This window comes from Gadus chalcogrammus, chromosome 9 (genome assembly GCF_026213295.1).
Source record: "Gadus chalcogrammus isolate NIFS_2021 chromosome 9, NIFS_Gcha_1.0, whole genome shotgun sequence".
Classification (NCBI taxonomy): Eukaryota; Metazoa; Chordata; class Actinopteri; order Gadiformes; family Gadidae; genus Gadus; species Gadus chalcogrammus.
In genome coordinates this window covers 18,537,420-18,561,180 of record NC_079420.1, presented here as the reverse complement: position 1 = coordinate 18,561,180, position 23,761 = coordinate 18,537,420, and the positions used below count along the sequence as shown (strand labels likewise).

General features: G+C 46.8%; 1 protein-coding gene across 6 annotated transcripts in view; it reads right to left on the bottom strand.

Moving 5' to 3' along the window:
* The window catches only part of LOC130389223 (A-kinase anchor protein 13-like), a 54,988-nt gene that overhangs the window by 5,871 nt on the left and 25,356 nt on the right, over positions 1-23,761 (bottom strand). For 3 of the 6 annotated variants that reach the window (XM_056598900.1, XM_056598904.1, XM_056598905.1), the window contains 25 exons: positions 21,416-21,578; positions 18,931-18,998; positions 18,686-18,743; positions 17,387-17,570; positions 17,132-17,238; positions 15,813-15,959; positions 12,702-12,811; positions 12,408-12,551; positions 12,052-12,177; positions 11,730-11,847; positions 10,709-10,829; positions 10,212-10,342; positions 9,904-9,980; positions 9,650-9,716; positions 9,291-9,405; positions 6,691-6,773; positions 6,329-6,520; positions 5,942-6,097; positions 5,227-5,297; positions 4,999-5,043; positions 4,710-4,760; positions 4,083-4,298; positions 2,324-2,605; positions 1,106-1,225; positions 559-790 (listed from right to left, as the gene is read on the bottom strand). In XM_056598900.1, coding sequence (XP_056454875.1) covers positions 559-790; positions 1,106-1,225; positions 2,324-2,605; positions 4,083-4,298; positions 4,710-4,760; positions 4,999-5,043; positions 5,227-5,297; positions 5,942-6,097; positions 6,329-6,520; positions 6,691-6,773; positions 9,291-9,405; positions 9,650-9,716; positions 9,904-9,980; positions 10,212-10,342; positions 10,709-10,829; positions 11,730-11,847; positions 12,052-12,177; positions 12,408-12,551; positions 12,702-12,811; positions 15,813-15,959; positions 17,132-17,238; positions 17,387-17,570; positions 18,686-18,743; positions 18,931-18,998; positions 21,416-21,578 — 3,184 coding nt within the window. Of the gene's footprint in view, positions 1-544; positions 791-1,105; positions 1,226-2,323; positions 2,606-4,082; positions 4,299-4,709; positions 4,761-4,998; positions 5,044-5,226; positions 5,298-5,941; positions 6,098-6,328; positions 6,521-6,690; positions 6,774-9,290; positions 9,406-9,649; positions 9,717-9,903; positions 9,981-10,211; positions 10,343-10,708; positions 10,830-11,729; positions 11,848-12,051; positions 12,178-12,407; positions 12,552-12,701; positions 12,812-15,812; positions 15,960-17,131; positions 17,239-17,386; positions 17,571-18,685; positions 18,744-18,930; positions 18,999-21,415; positions 21,579-23,761 lie in introns of all 6 variants that reach the window. The other 3 variants (XM_056598903.1, XM_056598902.1, XM_056598901.1) reach the window with 3 other exon arrangements.

Below are 23,761 nucleotides of genomic sequence, written 5' to 3'. Positions count from 1 at the left end.
TCACGACGTGTGTGGTGGATCTGACCGTCACACTCGCTCCTGCTCAAGGCTGCAGGGGGTCTGGGATAGCTCCTGAAGGCTGATGTTTCTAAGTGTAATCTGGGATCCATCAGGCCTAGTGTGTTGCACCAGCACTTAGGGGGGAGGGGGGGGGGGAAACCAAAAGCTCAAAGGGTCATGGACACGGCTCGGTTCCTGTTATATTCCACAGAGGAGAAGCTCATCACGAGGATAAAGCTTTGAGAAGGGGTTTTAATGAGTGTATTTTTATAGTGGCCAGTCTACCCACTGTACATGTTAAACCTTAATCGTTTTTTGAATAGTTAACCAGTGCTGGCCACGGATGGGTTCCCCGTTAATAGCCAATTTCCCGCTTACAGATTCAGCAGCATGATTGGTTTAAACGAGCATGAGACATAAAAAAAATGAGACGCCTCGTTCACAGGAGATTTGAGCTGATTCCTCTAAGGCCTGGCTCGTGAGGCCAAACCAAGCAGAACTAAAACAAGGAGGGCAGATTGAATGGAAGAGTTTTTCTGTTTACGTTTTAAGTGGTACCTGTCTCTTCCCGCTCTCCTCCTTTCCCCTTCTTCTTCTTCTCCTTCTTGGGCTTGGTCTTGGCCAGCTGGAGCAGTCGGTTGGGGAGCTGGGCATCCTTGTCCCCTCCCTGGGGCTTGGATGACGAGGAGGTGGAGGAGGAGGAGGAGAAAGGGTTGAAGTTTTTGCCCATGCGCTTGGATCCTATGCGCAGGAAGGGCTCTTTGGTCGGTGCTGAGGAGGAGAGCTCCACCTATAAAAAAGAGGCATGGTTGCGTTTTGAAAGCCAGACAAGAGACACACAGAACACTCCCTTTTCCTCCCGTGGCAACATGGAACGTGTTCATACATTAAACAAAGGAAAGGGAAATTAAAATCACTAAATCCTGGTAGACTGCGTGACACCATGAACTCAAACTCCCCATTCCTTAGCGGCATTCCGAGACATAAGCTTCCGGAGACATCAATTTATTTCCCGGTCTATATCGGGAAGGCTGCAAACAACTGCTTTTTGTGGCCGACTTCCCCGGCGTGAGGCCGGGCTGGGCAGTGGGCTGCCGGGGTGTACCTCTTTGGCAGCTTCTGGGGCCTCTCGGGACTCCTGGTCCAGGGAGCTGGAGCTGTGGAAGCGCAGGGATTCCTCCGAGGTGGAGGAGGACGTGCGCTGGAACTTCTGCAGCCCACCGGACTGTAGAGGGGGGGAGGGGGAGGGGGGGGGGGGGCGGGGAGGGGGCAGTGAAAGGGCTTTTTAAAGTAGAGGCCGGAGGGGGAAGGATGGTGGCTCTGGGACACAATTATTTAACACTTAGCCTCCGGCACTTTTGGGAACATTTTGTCCGGTGGCCATGGTTGAAAACGGCCAAACGAAATGTCAGGCTTCAGCAGCCTCTCTTTTTTCTATATAAAGTTGCCTGGGCTTTTTTGTGCCTTTACAGACCTGACAGTGAAGCGAGACAGAAAAGTAGATTAAACAAGAGGGAGGAATGAAATGTCGCAAAGGATCACAGGTGGGAATCAAACCTCGGGGCACCACAAGACGTATCGCTTATGTGCTCAGCGCACCAGTGACGATATCTACCGAGGGGCCAGTTTCTGTCTCTTTCAATGCATCAACCTCGCTGGCTCTCCTTCTCCGTCAAGCTACCATATGTGTGCTGCCGGAGTAAGAACTAAGGCCCAATCCCATTTCTACCCCTAACCCCTCCCCCTTGTTTTGAAGGGGTAAGGGGAAGGGGTAAGGGGAAGAAATGGGATTGGGCCTAAGTCTTCTGCTCTCTGCCAATGTAAAGGACTGCAGAGACGCTCACCAGCTTCCACTAAAGACTCAACACTCACCTGTTCAGAGCTCGCCTAGACTGCACAGCCCTCCTACTTATTGTACGTTGTACGTCCTGGCACTTAATGTATAGACTTATTGTATGTCGTATTTAGTTAAAGTACTTGTGTTGTGTAGCCTCTTGTCCTAGCTATCTTTGTTGCATACAGGGAATTGGTAAACCTAGCGATTGTTCTTCTGCCAAATGTACTTATTGTAGGACGCTTTGGATAAAAGCGTCTGCTAAATGCCCTCAATGTAGACGTAACGTAAATGAGCCATAGCCAAGGCTCTGTTTTTATTGATTAATTTGAGTGTCTTTGGGTTATTTATTATATAGCTCATTGTCATGAAGTCATTATCAATGTATCCCACGTTTGATAAAAAAAAAACGGACTTCAGATAACAACCCCCACGCCTTCCCTCCTCCTCCCTCCTCCTCCTCCCTCCTCCTCCCGACCCCCCGCTCACCTCCTCGCTCCTCAGGGCCTCCAGCCTCTCCGTCTCCCGCCGCAGCGCCTCCCTCTCCCGCTCCAGCCGCCGCTGGGCCTCCCGCAGCCTCTCCAGGTCCCGCTGGTAGTCCTCCTTCCGCCGCTGCAGCTCCTCCCGCTCCGCCCCCAGGGCGGCGTGGTCCCGCGCCGCGGCCTCCTCCTCGGCCCGCAGCCCCGCCTCCCGCTCGGCCAGCACCTGCTCCCGCGCCTCCCACTCCCGCTCCCGCCGCCGCCGCTCCTCCTGGTGCGCCGCCTGCTGCTTCTGAGGGGTGGGAGGGGACGGAGGTTGGGGTCAGCCACCGGGGGGGGGTGCTCTGGTGCTGGTGTTAGCCTGGCTAGGGCCACACCAAGCTCAGTCGTAGATTGAGCTTAAATTAAATGATCACGACTCTTGTGCTGAAGAAAACGACAGCGGCCTGTCTATTTCCTGCTGTCATTTAAGCTCAATCGTAGATTGAGCTTAAATGACAGCAGGAAATAGACAGGGGGGGGAATATAGCGCGCCAGGGGGGGGAAAAGCCAGCTTGGTGATTGGCTCCAGTAAAAGCGGCTCGGAAACAGGAAGGAAAGCAATGCTGCCCTCTAGCCCCTGCTGCGGGGATGCAGGCGAATTCAAATCACCGGCAGAGCGGGCTGGGGGTACCCAGTCTGATTACCTGGCTGACTGTGGTACTGTTTTTCTTTTTCTTTTTAAGTTGGGGTAGAGTGAGCTACATTTTGAAAGCATAAAATCCCATCGTTTAGAGCGCCCTCCCAAGCCACGCCCCCAGAACTCGCGACTAGCTTGCTAGCTTTAGCCGTAGGTCTGCCTGGCCCCATGGAAGACTCGGTCATGAGCAATGAATGCAAAGTGACCACAGGTGGGTAGTTCACGATAACTGATATATTGTCCCAGAAATAATTGTGATAAATTATATTATTGTAATTTTAAGACCATTTTAAGCGACTGATATAATGACAATGGCATAATAATGCAATTACAACCTTTCAAATTGCATTTAGCTTTTTTATTTCTTAAAAATATTCATTATAATTGGAATTTACATTTTTATAAGATATTTCTCATCTGAGTGAGTCAAAGCTAAACCTCTCACAGCCTAGTGCAAACAAGCTGATGATCAAGTGGCAGTTGGTGGACGAGGGGGATTATGATAAGTGGGCGTGCAGTCCTTAATAAATCCATGTTTTGGATGTTGTTCCCCACCATATCACCATATTGGATAAAGTTGGTATCCAAAACCAAACGGTTGTGATACAACTGCCCACGTCATGTTATTAAAAGCAACCTATGTTCACGCCCCCCAGTGCAAGTAAACATTGGCTTGCAGTGCAGACTGCTATCGAGGTGATTGATCAATTCATATGGGTCGATAATGTAATCATCATGACAGGCCTACGCGTAGCAGGCCAGATGGGAAAACAGACGGACAGGTAGGCAATCAAATAGTTTCAGCATATAATATTGATCTGTTGTTTGGGTGTACATATTATTATTAGTATCATCATAATACGTTTTTTCTTTAACTCAAGACTATTCAGCTACCGGCCACCCTAAAAACCCACTCCGAAGTTAGCTAGATAGGAGTCTAGGACAACCCACTCGAAGCCTTTCAAACCGGGGCTCTGAATCATGCACACGGTGGACGGGCCTACATCACAGACCGCTGGCCGGTCGAAAGGAGACCCCCCCCTCGAGATAAAGGGCGGGGGGCCAGGCCAGACGGGGGGACTCTGCGTACCTGCAGGCTGGCCGCCTCCTGCCTCTGCCTCTCCAGGCTCCTCTGCTTCTCCTGCTCGATCAGCGAGGAGGGCCGCGACGAGGAGGAGTAGCCCGAGGTCTGGGACAGGGAGGAGGAGGAGGAGGAGGAGTTCCTGGAGGGAGGCTGGGCGGCCAGGCGCTCGCTGAGGGCCAGCCTCTGGTCCTCCACAAAGCTGTCCTGCTGCACCACCACAGCCTGAGGGGGGAGGGGCCAGGAGGGAAGGGGCGGGGTTAAGTGAAGTCATGATAAAAAAAAGAAAGGCGAGACGAGGAATTCTGGGTATTGTGTTGGAGATGGCAATTTATCGTGTAGGCCTGTTGGAGATAGGCGTTGATGGGAAAAGAGGCAGGTCATGTTTTTTTTATGCAAAGCTGAACATGGGAAAAAGCACGGAGAGACAGGTGATAAAAGTTGAGTTATCTCTCTGAGAATAACCCAAGAGGAAAAAGTGTGTGTGTGTGTGTGTGTGTGTGTGTGTGTGTGTGTGTGTGTGTGTGTGTGTGTGTGTGTGTGTGTGTGTGTGTGTGTGTGTGTGTGTGTGTGTGTGTGTGTGTGTGTGTGTGTGTGTGTCTGTGTGTGTGTGTGTGTGTGTGTGTCCGTGCCTACCTGCAGCGATGTCAGCAGATTGTAGAGGTTCCCCACACTGTGCTGGACCTGCTGGTATTCAATGGCGTTAGCTCACATTTTCATAACAACGAGAAAGAATGGTTCACCGAAGCTGTCTGTAAGGCTGCTGGCTTGATCATCTATTTGTTTATCTCTGGGTGAAGCTGTCCCACTAATACCCGTCCTAAATGAAGATGAACACTAAAGACGGACTCCAATGGCATCTGAACACTGTGGACTTAAGCCGGAGCCATGGGAGTAGAGCTTAGCCGTGGCGCAAAACACTAACCTCATTGTTTCTCTTGAGTAACATCTGAAGGCTGGTGTTCGCTCCCTGTGGAGCAAAGCAAACACACACATCAACAAGCTGTAGCGCCTGCTAATGACCAACACACCCGGCACCGCACTGTAACAATCTCAGATCCTGGTCGACACACAGAAGATGCTGCATCGTTTTAAAGACCACTTTACAACCAGGCGGGCGGTGGTATCAATTATTACACACAAACACACACACCTTCTTCAGCACGCTGTCTGACTCAGTCCTGCGAAGGTCAAGTGCGTCATCTCCTTCTTCTTTCTCTCCGCCTGGGTGCGAAAGGAGAGAGAGAGAGAGAGAGAGAGAGAGAGAGAGAGAGAGAGAGAGAGAGAGAGAGAGAGAGAGAGAGAGAGAGAGAGAGAGAGAGAGAGAGAGAGAGAGAGAGAGAGAGAGAGAGAGAGAGAGAGAGAGAGAGAGAGAGAGAGAGAGAGAGAGAGAGAGAGAGAATGCGTCATTCCCCATCAAAGCTGCTAGTGGCGGCTCCAGCTGTTAGCAAGTATGCACCTGTTGCAGTCTTCCTGCAAGAGACTAACACAAGGCCTTGATACTGGAGCAGCCATCTAGATTCACTAAGGCTACCGACATACTTTGTGTAAAGTATGCTTTACACAACTGCTTTTCACCCAATTGCTGGATACTATATTCTCTTCGAGAAAAGTATTCTTATTTAAAATGTACTTCTATGGGAAATTGCTAATGGTAACATATCCCATAAATATTATGTAGATATATGTTTAGAGGCTAATCTATTGCCACAAATGTGTCTCTAATGTTACTTGAATCAGGGTTCACCTGGTCTCGACATATAGGCCTGATTATCTTTTAGTTGCTGTTCTATGTGCCTGCATGTGCCAGGGTCTTAAGTGTATTAAATGTCTGTCTGTCTGTGTGTCTGTACACCAAAAGGTCTTACTCTTGCTGCTGTTCATCTGATGACTGTCGAAGCCGCCGAATGTCTCAGCCCTTCTGGGAAGGCAGACCGGTCCCACAGTGCCCCCTGTTAGGCAGATGGTGGTACTGCCTCCCGCTCCTCCCACACTGCTGTTCACCAAGGTATGCAGAGACTCCACTATTGTTAGGAAAAGGGCAAGAGCGGCGGACAGAGATAATTGATTAAATTGGCTTTGAATCAGATAGTACCTCACAAGATTGGAGTAGATTTTTGGCTCAATTGGATTCAAGACCATGAAAGTGCTCTAACAGTTTGGACTGTTGGGAGATGTCGCTGGAGATGTGTGGCTGAGTGGCACAGTGTTCAGTAAATTAACACATCTTAACCGCTCTTTCCACCCACACACACCTTCCTTCAGGGCGTCCTTAATGATCGGCTCTCCCTTGGTGACCTCATCGGGCGTGGCCCTGAACAGCATGCGCTCCCCGATTGGCTGGCTGCCCTCGTCGAGGGCGGGGCTGAGGTCACACAGGTCCTTGAAGATGTTCACCTTCTCCTTCAGCAGTAGCACGATCTGTTGGTCCTTGAGCCTCAGGAGTTCTAGAAAGAACACACACGCACACGCACACACACACACAGTTAAGTCTCTGTGTTTGTTAGGGGTTTGTTTTCCACGGTTTCTGTTTTCTATATTTTGCTCGTCGTAGTCGTCACGTAGAATATTATTGGTGTTATTAAACAGATTCCTCCTCCATGTGAGGATTGTGTACCTCTGCTCTCCTTGGCTCTGGTCTCCTGCTGTCTGCGGTCCTCCTCCGTCTCGCTAGGTACCCCTTCGTCCTCCTCCTTCTCTCTGTCCGACAAAAGTCAACCAAACAGGGGGAGTTAGGATTGCGTCACCCAAACATGCACACATGAACAACCTGAAGAAGAAGCGAGGAATTCATGCAACTGTCCATCGACAGATCCCCCACAGACCCACAGTTCAGGGTGCCAATCTTACCCAGGCGGGTTTGTGATTGGCCTTTTCTGTATAATGGTAACCCAATAGGAATCAGAGGCTTACACCTTTAAACGTTTAACTTGGAAAAAAGGTACTGATTGGAGGCTATGCAATAGCCCCGTCCTTGTCCCATGTGTTTTGACAAACTATGTTTTGTGATTAATTAAAAATAACGATGGGAGAGGACGTGATAAAAGGAGATGACAAATAATGAGAGAGTAGCACATAATGGGAGACAACACAGTACGAGAGTGACAAGAAGAGAGTCCACCATGAAGCAGGATGGCATTGGTTGTGTAGGTATCCTGCAGGAGGCCGCGCATAAAGTATTGATCATTACATCTCGGCTCTATGGTCTATTTGGAACAAAAGCCATGGAACTGAACCCTTCTTTGAACTATCCTCTTCATTTGGCAAGCAATTCAGGATTAATGAAGAGAGCTATATCAAGAGAGTTTAACTTCTTCATTTGGCAAGCCGGACCACACAGCCAGATAACTTGTGTTCTGGCCAGACACATAACCTGTGTCTGTCCAGAAGAGCGAACTGAGTTTTAAATAAGCCTACACAGTGTTGGTATAATATTGTTAAAAAAAAAAAGAAACTAATTATTTAATCAGAACCTTCATTTCCAAGGTTATTACATAGTTGTATTTATACCCTATGTCCTATGGGTGTTAAGTTTCAGCGCAGTTGTTTTCTATCTTGCGTTTCGTATCCTTCATTTTCCTCCACCTGAGGGTAGATTGAATATTTAAAAAATATTCAAGTTTGGACCAGCTGCACATCGCCGATGCGTGCCACAATGGGAAAGCACGAGTAGGAAAAAGGTTGAGACAAAAGCAAGCAAAGCAGACGAATCGACCCAACACGTGACCACCACCCATCTACCAAAACACATCCCTGCAAAGCCGCTGCCAGGTACCCACGCCTGGATTCTATGAAAAACCACAGACCCCAAATGGAGGTAGAGGAACATCCAGGACTACACCAAGAACGACTTACCAAACAACCGGCCCACCCACACCTCAACAGTACAGACGGCCCTGACCCATTCCAGAGAGGACGCGCAAGCATGGAAAAAGGATTCCCGTATCCCTCAGAACCGACAATACTAGTTTCACCCCTTCCCAAATGGAAAAATAAAAGTCTTAAAGATGATGACAGCCTCGAAGAAGACAAAGAAGAAGTGATGGCACTGGCCATCATCTTAAAGCGTCGTCCAAGTACGATGCAACTGTTTGAAGCCTCCAATGACGGTAATAGAAGAGAGAAAGCATAACAAATAGCAAATAGTGGACAATGCTCTGAAGCGGGCAGAAGAACACAAATACAAAAGGATCAAGCAGTCGAGTACAGCGGTTTAACAGATATGGCCCCAGAAGTACAGCGAGGCATCAGCCAAGCCACCAGCAAAGCGGTAAAAGAGACAGAACAGGCACTACCAATACTGGAGGAGGGCCTGGAGCAGGAGCGAGTCCGAATGTCAAAAACGTGAATTGTTTGTCGGGATGGGGAAATGAAGCCACAGTCAACAGAGGCATGGTTCACGTTGTGAGTGAGGTGTTCTCAGCCTTTGGAGTGAGTTTGGGCTTAGACCGAAGCAGTAGAACTTTGAACTTTTGATGGAGGCTTGAGGCCGACTAGGTTGCATAGGGACCAATGCATTGAATGTTTGACAGGGTCAAGAACAAGAACGTACACGCACACGCACACACACAAACACACGATGGGATGGGTGAGAAGTTTTAGAACTAAACTATGCATACAATGCATAGCATGGATCTACTTTTCACAGTGGGTGTTTTGGTGGCTTCATAGCTTTTGTGATGCAGGGCAATTGTTTTTATATTTTAAGTACTGTAATTTTCGGACTATAAGCCGCGCCTTTTTTCCCATTTTTCAATTCTGTGGCTTATATAACGGTGCGGCTAATCGATGGATCTTTACAGCTAACGGCCACTAGGGGACCTCCTAAATCTATGAATTTTACAGGTTACCGTCCACCAACTTTAACTCTATGGGCTCTATGACCGGTCCGCGCCCCCCGACCTTTAAGCGGCGGGCTCCAGCGCGGATTATATATATACACATCATTCAATTTAGCTGCTGCGGCTTATACTCCGGTGCGCCTTATAGTGCGGAAAATACGGTAGTTGTATTTTAGAGATGTTTACATTTTTTAATATAGGTGATTTTTTTTTATAGGGCGATGATCATGACAAAGCAGCATTTTCATGATCATCGACACTTGACATCGACACATTATCAAATGTTAGGAATTGTGAGTATGTACAAAGTTAGAAGCCAACGGCAAAAAACGAAAATAACAACAGAAACAAACTACAAGCAGTCGTATCGTCTTACATGCAGTGCATAGCGTCCTGTATGATGCTCATCCAGGTGTTGCGTTCGTCTTTGCTGCTGGCCAACACATTCACCATCTCTGGGTTATTGGTGCCGGCCGTGATCAGGAACAGACCTGGAGGGAGGCACAGACACGGCTTTGTAAGAGACACTCACTGTTGGGTTTCCTGGCAGTACACCCACACAAGAGATCTGGGAGGAATTCACATCTCTCTGGTCCACATATGTTGCAGATGTGGAAGGATTTCAGGCTACACGCACTACAGATTTACAAAAAAAACAAAAATTCTGTGATCATTTAATCAGAGATTTAGGTTTATTTATAAGATGTTCTAGCAAAAGATTCAGTGTGTACAGACCTCTCTCTTCATTGGCCACCTCCCTTACGATAAGCTTCTGAATGGAGATGACAGTGGAACGCTGGTCCTGAGAGACACAAGGCATGACAGAATGAACAATAACCAACACATTGACGTGAAAAATCAAACAGCATCGCTTTCTGGATGCATGTTTGAATCTGTGGGCCAGCCTCCTCCTAAGAGATTCCCTGTATGATGGCTTGACGTAGCGTCATCAACAGAGAGCGTGGGCGCCCGTTTGCCTCCCAACTCACCAGGGAGGCGAAGACATACTTCTGGTCCTTCTCCTGCAGGAACACCAGCACGTCTGATAGCAGCATGGCATGGACATCTGCACACAGGGAACAGAGTCAAACTAGGGCATAAGCGCACGCGCGCGCGCACACGCACACGCACACACACACACACACAGTAGAGAAAGAAAGAAGAAAAGGAGAAAAGAGAATCAAAGTAAAGAGAAATTCAAGGAAGAAATAGAAATTGATAAAAATAAAGAAAAGGGAAGCAACCAACAAACCACACGAAAGCCACAATGTGAGGCTGAGGGAGAGGGAGTGCCAACCTTTGAGACGCCCTGCAGCGTTCTTCAGCTGTAAAGTGCCGTCGTGCAGCAGTCGGCGCCCCCTGATGAGGTCCTCCTTAGCAAACATCTGACCGCTTTTCATCCGCATAATGGATTTACTGTCGGTGCGACTGTAAACACACACACAAGGAGGGGAAACATTATTAAAACATTGATGCATCGATAGCCACGGCTGTCACTCGTTGAGATATATTTTACCCAACATCACTTCATCGACTTCCAAGCACAAAGCACTGCTTTGCCGAGCAAAGCACAGCTAACTTGAACAGTATGTTATGGTTTAATTTTGCTTTTAACTACAGCCACATTTATAAACTGAAACTGTTACTTCCCTCTTCTATGCTGAAATACTTTCACACCCATAGTTTCAGTTCCTGTGGAACCAGGGGAACTGCTGTGCCAAAGGTGAAACAAGAGCCACAGATGCATCTGGCTTCAGCGGTTGCTGAAGCCCCTGCGTGTGCACAGCCACTCACCTATAGACCTCCCGCAGCCTCGTCTTCTTCTCCTGCTCGTTCACCTTGCTGTCCACGGCGGCGATGAGCTCCTTCACGCAGCGCAGCGCCTCGGACACGCAGGCGTGGTCCTCGTCCGTGTCTGTGGGGAGGGAGGGAGTGGAGGAGGTTACGGGCCGCCCAGTCGCATTAGCCTCACGCCTGCTTGTCGACCCAGCGCTCCCAATGCCCAGATGCCTCAAACATTGGGTGGAAAGGGAGCTTCAAGGTCATGAGATGTATTTATTGTGCCACGCATGATTCATGGTTCATAATTCACGTTCAATGGCGCCTACTTTGTGTAAAGCAATAGCTGATTTGTCGACGATTGGTATTTGATTTGTGGGGAGGAGACCTCGGGGAAGACCCAGGACTAGGTGGAGAGATTACATCTCAACACTGGCCTGGGAACGCCTTGGGATCCCCCCGTCAGAGCTGGTCAATGTGGCCCGGGAAAGGGATGTCTGGGGCCCCCTGCTTGAGCTGCTCCCCCCGCGACCCGACCCCGGATAAGCGGACGAAGATGAGATGAGATGAGATGAGATGCTATTTGATATTAATCTTGCATAATCTGATTGAATTATGTCTGATATGATAAAGCAGAACTTCTAGGGGGAGACGGAAAGCGTGGGCCGCAAAACCAGAACCTCAAGGGGCGAAGTTACGTTTTTTTTCCGAGTGGGTTAAGCATTCAACCGAAGATAACAAACTAGCGCGTAACAGGGCGATAGGTCAAACCAATAAGGAGCAAAAGAGTGAAATCCCCCATTCACTGAGATTTGAGCTTGAGACATTTTACTTTAAATTTCAAGTCTTCAGACGGATTTGTGAGACTAATGTTTTGATCATTCATGTCCTTTTTTCCCTGTGCATTAATTGAGACCTCTGTGAGGTCGCAATATTGTTTAGCATAAAAGAAAATATCCCATAATTGCAATGACAAATATTTAGTAATTCATCGATCCATCACTGTGTCAGTGTGAGTGTTTCCCGCCAAGCTTGCCTTTGGTGTGCTGCAGTATCCTCTGGATCAGAACGGGGTACTTGGTTATCCTCTGTGTCACCAGCAGAACGCACTCTGGGATGCTGAGCCTCCGCACGATACTGCTGCTCATCAGCCTCTGTCAGAAACACACAGGCCCACTGAGCTCCAGGCTGTACATGTATTCAAAATGATCATTTCTATGTGACCGTGATCAAATTAGTGAAAATAGCATGGCTTCATTTTATGTACTAGACTCTGTGAACTCCGGATGGATCAGCGATGTGAAATGGTTCTAGTCAATGGTTAAATAACAGCCACAGTGTTACAAGTGAGTGCATACCTTGATCAAGGCCTGAAAGCGTTTGTCTTTGGCGTGGAGTTCTTTGTAGAGGTTGACCGCTTCGTTGTGGCGGCTGCAGAACTTTCCATAAACCTTCTTCATGCGATCGGCATTGCAGCCCGAAAACTGGAGAATGCAACGTTGTCAAGCTCATCAGTTTCAATGTTTTGTTATAAAACTTTATCGCAAACATTTTTTACTCTATAATGACTGTTGTGATTCTGTTGTCATTAAAAATCCCATAGGGGCATTTTCCCAGCCGGTTCCAACTGGATACAAAACACATTCAGCTATTATGTAGCAGACAACATCTGCTCTATATCCCACACATTACACAGCAGTGGTTCTGCGCTGACCTGGTTCACCAGGATGTCTCCGATGCTGTCGATCAGGAAGCTGCTGGGGCCTCGGCCCTCCACTTGGGAGAACCTTTTGCGCTCCAGCAGCAGGGTGAGGAAGTGGGTGTGTGTCTCCAGCAGGTCATCCAGCATGGGGAATACCTGAGGAGAACAGCAGGGGGGTGAAGACCATGAATTTAAGTGGGCCTCCGTTTTGAAATACCTTTGCTTTTCTCTACCACAGACGGAGGTTTAGATGAACTTAGTCTAGAGTGTGCGTGTACCTCGTCTAGAGTGTGTGTGGGTACATACCTTCTCCAGGGTCTGGGTATCCAGCTGAAGCTCCTTCTGCAGGCCCTTGTAGTAGACCTCCGACATGATCCTCAGGGTCCGCACGTGATGCAGCTCCGTCTGAAACAGCTCTGTGAGGGAGGCCAAGGCGCGGTTAGCCTCTGTTCACACTGCAAGCCTCAGTGGTCCATGGTGATGAGGATCCCTGGATCCCACTTGTAAATGTGGCCGATATAAGATTCCAGAGTGACCTGGTCACAGTCCCAAGAGGCCTACGTGCACCAAAGACCGATAACACAGACCCGCAGCACACAACGGTAAACATGGAGGCCTCTGACGTCAGTGTTTATAGTTGAAGTTATTAGTTGACACGCAGTGGGGTTGGCCCAGTGTGGACATTTATTACACCGCTTGATGTTGTTCTATGATCAACTGATCCTTTTATCCTTTCATTTCTAAAGTGGCTCATTTCGTTAAAACAAATGTGTTACTCTAATAACACAAATATAAAAAAAAATAAACTGTTGGTTTGATCATTGTGCAAAGTTTTGAACTTTAGGGAGAACTTGCAGGGGCTATTGTTGTTGACAGAAAATCTGACCTGAATCTGATTAGCACCTCATTCGAAAGTGTCCCAAATGAGTATAGAAATATCAGATTCCATGACGTTTGTGCTGTTCATCTGATATTGCCAACTTATGCACAACGAAGTGCGTGTGCGTGCGTGCCTGCGTGCTTGTGTGTGTGTGATTGTGTGTGTCAGGGATGGAAATTAACACCCGCCACACGCCATTTGCGGGTGGATTTGTATGGTGGCGGGTGAATTGTTTCACTTCACCCGCCATTGTGTCGGGTAATACTTTCCAGTCAGGTCCGATCAAATTTGCATATTTAATACATTTGTCATACGGCGCTGCACACTTCCTCAACCATTACTGTCAACATCCGGCCCCCTTCTTCTTCTACGCCTTTTTTGCTGAACTGCGACTGTCAACATCTGGGATAATATACCGGTAACAGGGCTCTCAAGTCACACGCAATTCAACCCATGCACACGCTCACACGCCACACTTTGTATTTCTCACGCAGAGAATTTACCAGGATAGCTCCCACCAATTTGGGCCGCTATTTAACAGTGTTACAGGTAGGAATCAAATGGTTTTCCCGTACGTCGGTAACCAGACATCCTATTTTGCCCGGACATGCCCTCTTTTTGAGATACTTGTGTGGCGAAAAATGTGTGGCGGAATTTCAAAACCGTCCGGGGTTTTATTAAAGCCTCATACATACACATTGAATTTGCGTTGCGTTTCTCTGGGTCGTTCACAAACTAGTTGGGCTACGCCCTCCCCTACTTAGTTCTGTTCGCTTTACATTGGTGGAAGTGAGTAGGGGGAGTGGTTAAGTAGAGCCTTCAGTTTGGACGGTTTGACTTACACAGTTACCGTCGTGTTTTGTATTTATTTTTTTACCATTATTGTTTTATAGGGACAAAGATTAACAAATTTCCCCTACACTGGGATCGATAAAGTTTTATCTATTGAACAGAAAGAAACACATGGCCATACTTTACACACTTTACCACAGCATTGGCCTGCTGAATGCCATAGATATATTTTCAGCATTGAACTGAATGCCAAATAAATATATAATTTTATTCTACTTCATTTAAGAATGCTCGATTCTGATTGGCTGGGAGGGGTGCATTAATCCGGCATATTGCCCGCTGACTTGTCGGTTCTACTTGCTGCTGACTGAGCACAGTAGATCAATACGCCGCTTGTATCGTTTTCTATCACATACATTTCAAACATGAGGTCCGTTGTAAAAATAAACCAAGGAGTGCATGTTTGATCGATCGTCATTAAAGCTGACTTGATACGAATGTAACAACTACGTTGTTAAACTAGTGAGATCAGATCCAGCCTTGTGTGGTTGCTATAGAAACGCGTTACCTACAGTTGAGCTAACGTTATTCACCGTAGTTCTAAAGGGAACTACTTTTCGAGGGAGATGAAATTAAACAGAGCATACATTTAATAAGTATGCAATACGAATAAGAAAAAGGCTAATTATTAAAGTATATGAATTGTTTTATTATTAGGTTGGCCGGCGCGAAGTAGAATAAACGGAATAATCACCTCAAGGCAGGGCAATAAACAGTTTGATATGCCGTTTGATATGCTTACCGCCCTCGACTTCGTCTCGGGCGGTAAGCCGTCCACGAGCCGGGCATATCAAACTGTTTATTGCCCGGCCTCTCGGTGATTATTCCTTACATGTTCTTGCACTTACCATCATACGTTAGCTACCATGTCTGTGGACACATTTGTATGCAGTCACATGTAAATATAAAAAAAATTTTTTTCCTATTGACTTATGATGGTGTAGCCAGCCATGCATGTTGTTTTATTGTTAATATGTCAATTCGTTTTTTATTGAAAATACTTTGTATGGATGAATTTTCCCCAAATTTGTCATCGTAACACCTTTGAAATAAACATGACAGATACCTTTGTATTGTTTATCATATGCGGTAAGAGTGTAACATTTTCAACTCAGTTCCTTGGTAGCACCTACTTACAATAAAAATCACTTTTGATGGAGAAAATTATGTGTATGAAAAACACTTTTCTTATCTATTGTTACTATTATGTTTTTTAAAATGTACGCATATATAAAAGAATATATATAGCACATAAAAAGTGGCTGGTAAAAAAGATGAGTGGCTGGTGGGCAAAAAAGTTAATTTCCATCTCTGGTGTGTGTGTGTGTGTGTGTGTTTAATAAAAGGACCCGTTATTAAAATAAAGTACATTTTTCATACACCTGGGGTTCATGGCCTAATCTCAGGGTTATGACATGATAACCAGTTGGAAGTCAAATATAACTGGTAAAATATTCACATTAGGTTTGAAATGTGTTATAAATCACACTCTGTCATTGAAACGATTTGTTTGAGGCTATTAAGTTAATTTCTCCTACTCCATATATTTTTTTATCTTTCAGCGTGCCTCAGTTTTTTAGGGTGGGCGGGGTCTAGAGACAGCACGGAGAGGGAGGGGATGGAAGCCGAGCTCGAATTCGCCACACTTGCATATCGTACCTGTGGGCTAAGGTCAACAGCCTTACCATAAATGACGTCTTGCCTCTTGACCTCGTCCTTCTTGTGCAGCTTGAGGAACTTCTTGTCCACGGTGGCGCTCCAGGAGTCCGCCTCCAGCTCTTTGACGTCGCACTCAAACTCTCCCATCAGCTGACTGTCCATCATCTCAGTACCTTCAACACACACACACACACACATGAGGAATCAGGCATGTGTGGGAGTGAATTAGGGCTGTCAAAACGAACTTCGCTATTCGAATATAATTCGAATTTTTAAAATAGGAGAACATTCGAGTGCGGCAACTAACGTTCGAACTTTTTTTTTTTTTTTCGCGAGCAGAAACAGAGCTGGAAAGCATAACTCCTAAAAACTTAAAAAGCACTGTGTGGAATTTTTTTGGATTTCCATCGAGAAACGGGAAGATTACATCCAGAGAAACCGTCATTTGCAAATTATGCTGTACCTCGTTAAAGTACCACTCGACTACGAGCAACATGAGCGCACACCTCCATTCAGTGCATTACTACTCGAGTACGCAGAACAGTTAGCGTCTGAGGAAGAGCCACGGTCAAAACAGCCAAGAATAACATCGTTTTTGCCTCCCTCCTCATGTCGTTGTCGGCCAGCCTGGCGGCAAGAGACAATAACGAAAAAGCTGACTGAGTTTATCTGCAAAGATATGAGGCCAGTTAACATCTCGCAGGGGGACGGGTTTAAGGAGTTCATCCGCGAGATTGAGCCACGGTACACGTTCCCTCTCGTGGGACAATTACCAAACAGAATTGTAAAGCTGTATGATACCACTAAAGAAAACATCCGTGAAATTATTAGTGGACAATCGATCGCCCTAACCACAGATGGATGGAAATCAGTGGCCACGGACTCATATGTGACGGTCACGGCACATTTCATAGACTGGGAAATGAAGGATATCGTTCTCCAAACGACAGAATTAAAAAAAAGCCACACTGCCGAGAATGTTGCCGAGCTTCTTCATTAAACATCATTGCTTGAATATTTCTGGCGTTATATCTTACCTATTTATATAAGTTTTGTATTGATTTGGTAAAACTTGTTGCAAATGTTACATAACAGATTTGGTTGACGTGCCCTCTAGTGGACGCGGGACGTAGGCCTAATAATAAGATGGTATCGGTGTATATAATGATATAAAAAAATAAATAAAAAATAATTTAATATTCGAATATTATTCGAATATTCAACATAAGAAGCATTAGAAATTCGAATATGATTTGAGGGGAGGATTGACAGCCCTAGAGTGAATGTACACCCGTGTTCACGTGAAGGTGTCCACGGGTCTGGGGTGGGGGGGGCGGGGTCCTACCTTCGTCGGTGAGGGACTCCGTGGAGGCGTTCACCTTGCTGCCCTGATGGAGGTTGTCCGTGGAGCGGGAGAGGTGCTTCTGCCCTTTCAGAGAACCCTCGTCCAGCCTACGCGGAGACACACCCAAGAACCGTCAGCATGAATGCAGCCAGTGTCAACGATACATAACATTAACGACACTGTGATTCGTTCATAGTGTCCGTCTGTCTGTCCGTCTGTGGTGTGGTGGGGTGGTGTGTGTGCGCGCGTGCTCACCCAGCGATGTTGCTGGTGGAGATGCTCTTGGAGAGGTTGCTGTGCGTGTTGAAGGACAGGATGTTGGGGTTCCTCCGAGGGAAGGACTGGGGCACCTGGTCCTCTGTGCTGGGCAGCGTGGACCAGCGGTCCCGGGTCAGAGAGGCGGACGAGGACGAGGATAACGATGAGGCGGAGGAGGAGGCTGGATGTGGGGAGACCAAAAGAAAACACATTAGCCGTCTTCACTCGGGGAAAATGGTGCAATTTCAATGCACTTCCTTGTTGGGATCGATAAGCCACGCGCATTCAAACAAGTTCTCTTGTAAACTGCCAGAAAGCCGTTCAACCATGTGGGGGATGAATACTGGCTTCATGAGAAACAACAAAACATGCGATAAACAAGCATGTTGAAGGAAGCCACCATAGTCTATTTTAGCTGACTACATGATTTACACTGAATAAAAGACATTTAACAAATGCCACCCATCAAGAATACCACCCATATGAACCTCCTATTTGTGGTTAACTACTGTGGGTGTGGCTTACTAGCGTGAGTTTGGCTCACTAATGTGCGTGTGGCCCCCAAGGGGTATTTCTGATTAAGAAATGTGTGGTTAACTAGTGTGGGTGTGAATAACTCGTATGCGTGAGGCTTTCATTAGTCATGTGTGATATGACGATATTACTTTCATGAACAATCCAAAATAATTTTCAAAAACCGCCAGGGCGCAAAACCACAGTGATTTGCAAAGATAAGGTTTGCATGTCTTACGGCGACACGACACACATTAAATAATTTACCACCGCAAAAGGAAAGCACACAAAAGCGTGCGTGGACATCTAGCCAGTGAGTGGAGCCCATGTGACCATGCGGCCAGAGGCTACAAAGCCAAAGCAAATACATTGAATGAAAGCCCTAGAGAAAGGACAAGAAAGCTCTGGAAAGAGGTAACTGATTCAGCCACATTTAATGTATACATCAAACGTCCAAAACGATGATTGACATAAACGAAAGACCACAATGAGTGTTTTTAGGAGATTGCGCAAAATAGTTGATGCGTGGTTTGACACCCAGGTGAAAATATTTTTCTAATATATTTTGCTCTGAACACAAAGTGTCATTGATTGATGGTCTAGTCGCAATTCAGACCTTATTTGAGTTGCTTGCTTCCTCAAAAATCAGACGGTAAATAGACAACGGCAAAAATAGGTTTTGCCTGAATGTTTATCTAACTAGAATGGGTGTGGCTAACTACGATTCATGTGGAGAACTACCATGTGTGTGGCTAACTAGCATGACTGTGGCCAAATACTTACATTTACTCCTCAGGTTGACACCTGTACCCGTGGCGGCTTCTGTTGGAAATAGCTGCTGCTGTGGACAACGGGCGACAGGAATTAGTTTGCTGTAAGCATTCACAGTTCTAAACCCAGTAACAGAAATGGCTACTTTTTTGTTGAAAGCAATTGAAAGTTTCAAGAATATTTAGTTTCATGAATACTTAAGGTGTACACACATGTTGGTTTGTGCGTGGGTATGTTCGGGTGGGTGCATATCGTACCTTCATTTTCGCCTTGGCGCAGATGGACAAATTCTCTCTACAGTTCTTGTGGACATGAACACCACAGTCTGAAATCAACCAGGACAGATATGTTAGGGACATAACTCATTGTCATCGCCTTTAATGATGAATTGACCAATTCATCATTAATAATCATAAGTCACTTAACTCATAATGAATCTTACATTTCATGACAAGACCACTTCGAGACAATATAAAATCAAACAGTCTTGAAGCAAAACCCCCATCCGGTACACCCCACGAGTGCCGCCTGTATACATTTTTGATAATTAGTCATGAATTTATCCCAGCTAATGCACTGCCATGGCGTAAAATGCAAATGAAGTACTGAATTATTCAAAGGCATGACATGTCTGCTGATGCGTGTCGGTGAAGTGGCGTTCTGCTGTTTGAGAGGTCTTCTTAAAGCACTGCCGTAGGTGTGGGAGTACAGTCAGCCGGCTGACACAAACAGTACATTCTCCTGAATCTCCCACCAGCCACAGCCCACACTGGCAAAATACGCTCCAGTGTCCACCTAGACAATCTCACCAGTTGTCTCAGCGCAAAAACACACGCACACACACACACACAAAGGCGGTGCACACACAACCCCCACACACACACACAGCAGCATACACACACAGGCACACACACACAAAGGCACTCATACATTTTCTCTCCCTCTGTCATACAGTCACACATACAGTGCGCCTTTCACAGGCTACGACGCCAGCTCCCGTCTCTCTTGTGTATCAAACAGGAAGTTTGTCTCCACGGCAACGGCAGTCGGAGCAACATTGTCACACAGGCTGATGCGCCGCCGTGCCGCGGCCTCTCGCAGCTGCCATGAGCTCTCTTCTCGGCTCAAACACACACACACACACACACACACACACACACACACACACACACACACACACACACACACACACACACACACACACACACACACACACACACACACACACACACACACACACACACACACACGTCGACCTCCAACCCCCTCCCCCCCCCACACACACCGCCCCCTCGGCACGAATGATGCAACAGGTTGCAAGACTTTAGGAGAGTGGGCCGTAGGGCTAAAAGGGATACTTCCTCTGTTCCCGCTGCTTGTGGAACAGCCCAACAATTGGCAAACATTTCTACTGCCACTTTTTCAGGCCCTTTTGTGTGGGAAAGTACTGTTTGAGTGTGGACCGTCCGGCCAAAGATAGTCTGTTCGTCCCGCACAGAAACCCGACCAGGAGTCGTTGGACTGGGTCTGCAGGAACTCGGCCCTTCCGATGCCGTCCCCATCCCAACACACGACATACCGGACTCCTCTCGTACGTCAACACTGGCACCAGTGGTGCTGATATCATATTGAGAAGAGAGCCTTGGCCACCAAATCGACATATCTGAAGAGAAGTAGATTAGACGCCCACTTGCTGGGTCTACCAGAGAAATAGTCACTTACCAGAAAGTCACATTTCTGAAGATGGTTCCAACAAAAGGAATTCTAAGAGGCTGACTATAGCGGATGTGTGACGTGGAGCTGACTAAAGGACGGATGGGAAAGAATACGGTGAGGGAGAAGATGGCGCAACAAAGAGGAAGAGGACTCGATGATCAGGGATGAAGAATTACAATTAGAACCCATACACTCACCAACTACAAAGTTGGTGAGTGTATGTACAAATTAAACCATACACACACACCAACTACAGCCGCCCCCCCCCCCCCCCCCCCCCCCCCCCCACACACACACACACACACATTAACACCCACCCAAAGGCTTTGGTCCTCCCACACACCAACTTCATCATAAACCCACACACCCCCATACCCACATATACCACCCCCCCACTGACTGAACTCTACCGTGCAATTGCGAGATTGTACACTGCTCATTTTATAATATTTATGCATACACTTCCAGTAGTCCTGCGGTACCAGACGGAGATCTCTAACGTCTGGTTATTATTAAACGTTTTGTTGTTTACACGGCCAGGGAATTAAGCCTTACTGGAAATGATGCTCTCACCCCATTCTCCTCCATAGCAAAACAATATAGCGAATAACACAATGAGAGCCTTTAAACATTAATGGAACTTTTTAAAGAAAGTAATGGACGTCCTGAGCAACGTTACATTAATTGATTCAATTTAATCCAATGAGTAGTTGTCTGTGCTCGGTCCACACGATGGGTGCAATTAATGCAATTAATTAATGTATTTAACCCAGGACTGCAAAAATTATTTGGTAGGACAAAGTTGGCAAATGCACACAACCTGTATATGCCGGGCTGCCTTCACGACTGGAATTGGTTCTGCAAGGCAGGTTTTTATCTGAACTTATTGTCTTCACCCGAGTCTTAGCAACGTTTCTGATATTTTATTTTATTGTTTCAATTTCAGGGAGTGCCTTCATAATTGATCGGGCAGTGGCCTCTCACACATGCACAACTACCAACAAGGTGTCTGGGACGTGGACTTACTGGTGCAGAGGAAGGTGTCCTTGGCCAGGAAGAGCCGGCCACAGTGGGGGCAGGCGCCGCTGGGGGGGGGCGAGGCCGGCGAGAAGGCGTGGCCGTTCACTGGCCTCTTCTCTCGCTCCTTGCCCTCGCGTTCCTTCTCTCCCCTCTTCTCTTTGTCACTCCCCTGTGAAAGAGGAGAGGCGCTTAGCATCGTGTCATCGGACGGCGACGGTGACCGCATATTGTCAACACCTAGGCAATGATCCTCCATAGATACGTGCAGGATTCTTCACTTGAATTGCCAAAACTGTCTTTGAATTGCGTGTAGATTGTGTGTCTTATTTGTTGGAAACATATGTATTGTCTGTTCTATGCTGCCCTTTTGGCCTGGTCTCTCTTGACAAATAGTTTTTATCCCAATAAGACTTTTACCTCGTTAAATAAAGTAAAAATCAATCCCACTATACCATTTAACACAACCGAACTTGAGCTTCCCACAACGGTGTGTATCATTTTAGCACATATCCTTCTACATTATAATCAATCATAATATCACTAAAACAAATCACCCGTTGCTATTTAAATTCCAATCTATTAATAGCACGAAAAAGGAAATACCGTTCTTGTTATCCATATAAACTGTACACTATACACACTGTTTAAAGATTGTTGTGACTCGACGTCTAACACTTCCCCGTCCCCTCAGATAAAACCCAGAGCATCTCGCACAGAGCAGTCTATTGGCCCTGCTTACGTTTTTTCACAGCGGTACAGAACCATGCCTGCTTGTGATAAATCCCTGTCAAATGTCCTTGCCATCAACCACAATAGATTATACGTCTCCCCTGCCACTGTAAATACGCTGAATAGCCGCCCCACAGAGGTGGCTGCTCCCAAATAGGACACATCGCTCTGGTGAGGAACACTAATCTGCTGAGCGAAGAGGGCTGGATAAACGGCCGCCTTGGTGAAGTGACGGGTTTTCTCCTCTGTTCCATGTCTCTGTGCCGTTCTATTCTGGTGCTGGCTCCAGTCCGTACCCGCTACGGGCCTTAAGAGCCCAGGTCAGCGCTCATTTCCGACCAACCAGGGAGAGAGAGCGCCCCGTACGTCACAACACACCGCTGCCGTTCGCTGTGCAATAAACAAGCAGGCGGTATTATGGTCTGGTTTCCTAGATACACAGCGTTTAACATGGACGGAAACAATTCTCTAATCTCTCCCATAATGGGGTACTACAGAAAGCGAGAGTGAGTCAGGGCTTATGAGTCCGTAAAATCACATCAAGCCTGACACACTGAATCAAATCATTAAATAATCAAATCACACCGAGCATTAAGCTGCATTTCTTCAAAGATGCACAGCCTTAATCATCAATGTCTTTGTCCTACCTCGTCGGCAATGGTTTCTCCTATTCCTCGCTTCCTTATGGAGCGTTGGATCCTTTTACACAGCATTCCTGAAATGGTCCTGATCTCTGTCTTGGTTTGGTTTTTATGTCATGTTGCTTTCCTTAATGAGAACTTTTGAGAAGAGAGAACAACGTCTTTCTCTCGCTGGAATTTATGTCCTGTGTTTCTCTCCGTTTTCTTGGAATATGATGACAACGGTCGCAGACAGTTTGACAACACTTGTATGTCTGGCATAAATCGGGAAGTTAGCACCCACACGCACGCACCAGCCGACAAGCTTCCGCTGTACCATTTAAATGTGTGAAAGATTTGTGCAAAACATTGCTGCAGAGTATCGTAAGCCATCCTCTTCCTTCCTGCCTTATCACTTCCCCCTCATACCCCAACAGACAAACACACTAAATAGTTTGTTTCTACGCGGAAGGCACACTCACATTCAGATATGCATGGTTTCACCTTAGTAAAATATGCTTTATTTGAGATTACAGACCAATAACCGAACAAAAAACCCTTTGACCCCCTTGTATAATGTGCGCGCGTGTGTGTGTGTGTGTGTGTGTGTGTGTGTGTGTGTGTGTGTGTGTGTGTGTGTGTGTGTGTGTGTGTGTGTGTGTGTGTCTCTCTCTCCGAGTGCGTACTAAAGTTCTCCTTCTGAGAATCTCAGAAGGAGAATTCCTTGAATGCAAGGAATTTTCCATGGTAGAAACAGACAGACGGTGACAAAGGCGGTCTGGGAGCAGGCATAGGGTGATGTCACCAGCAGTCTGCGGGGTGAACAGACCACACAGCTGCACCGCCGTCTCCAGCTTATAGGGAACACAAGATTAGGCAATCTGCCGCGCCTATAGCGACACACAGGCATCGTGCTTGAGTGCTTGCGTGTGAGTGTAAGAAAGAAAAAAAGAAAGAACAAAACCTGGGCCCTTGGCTGCCATGTTCTGTCAAAACAACAACA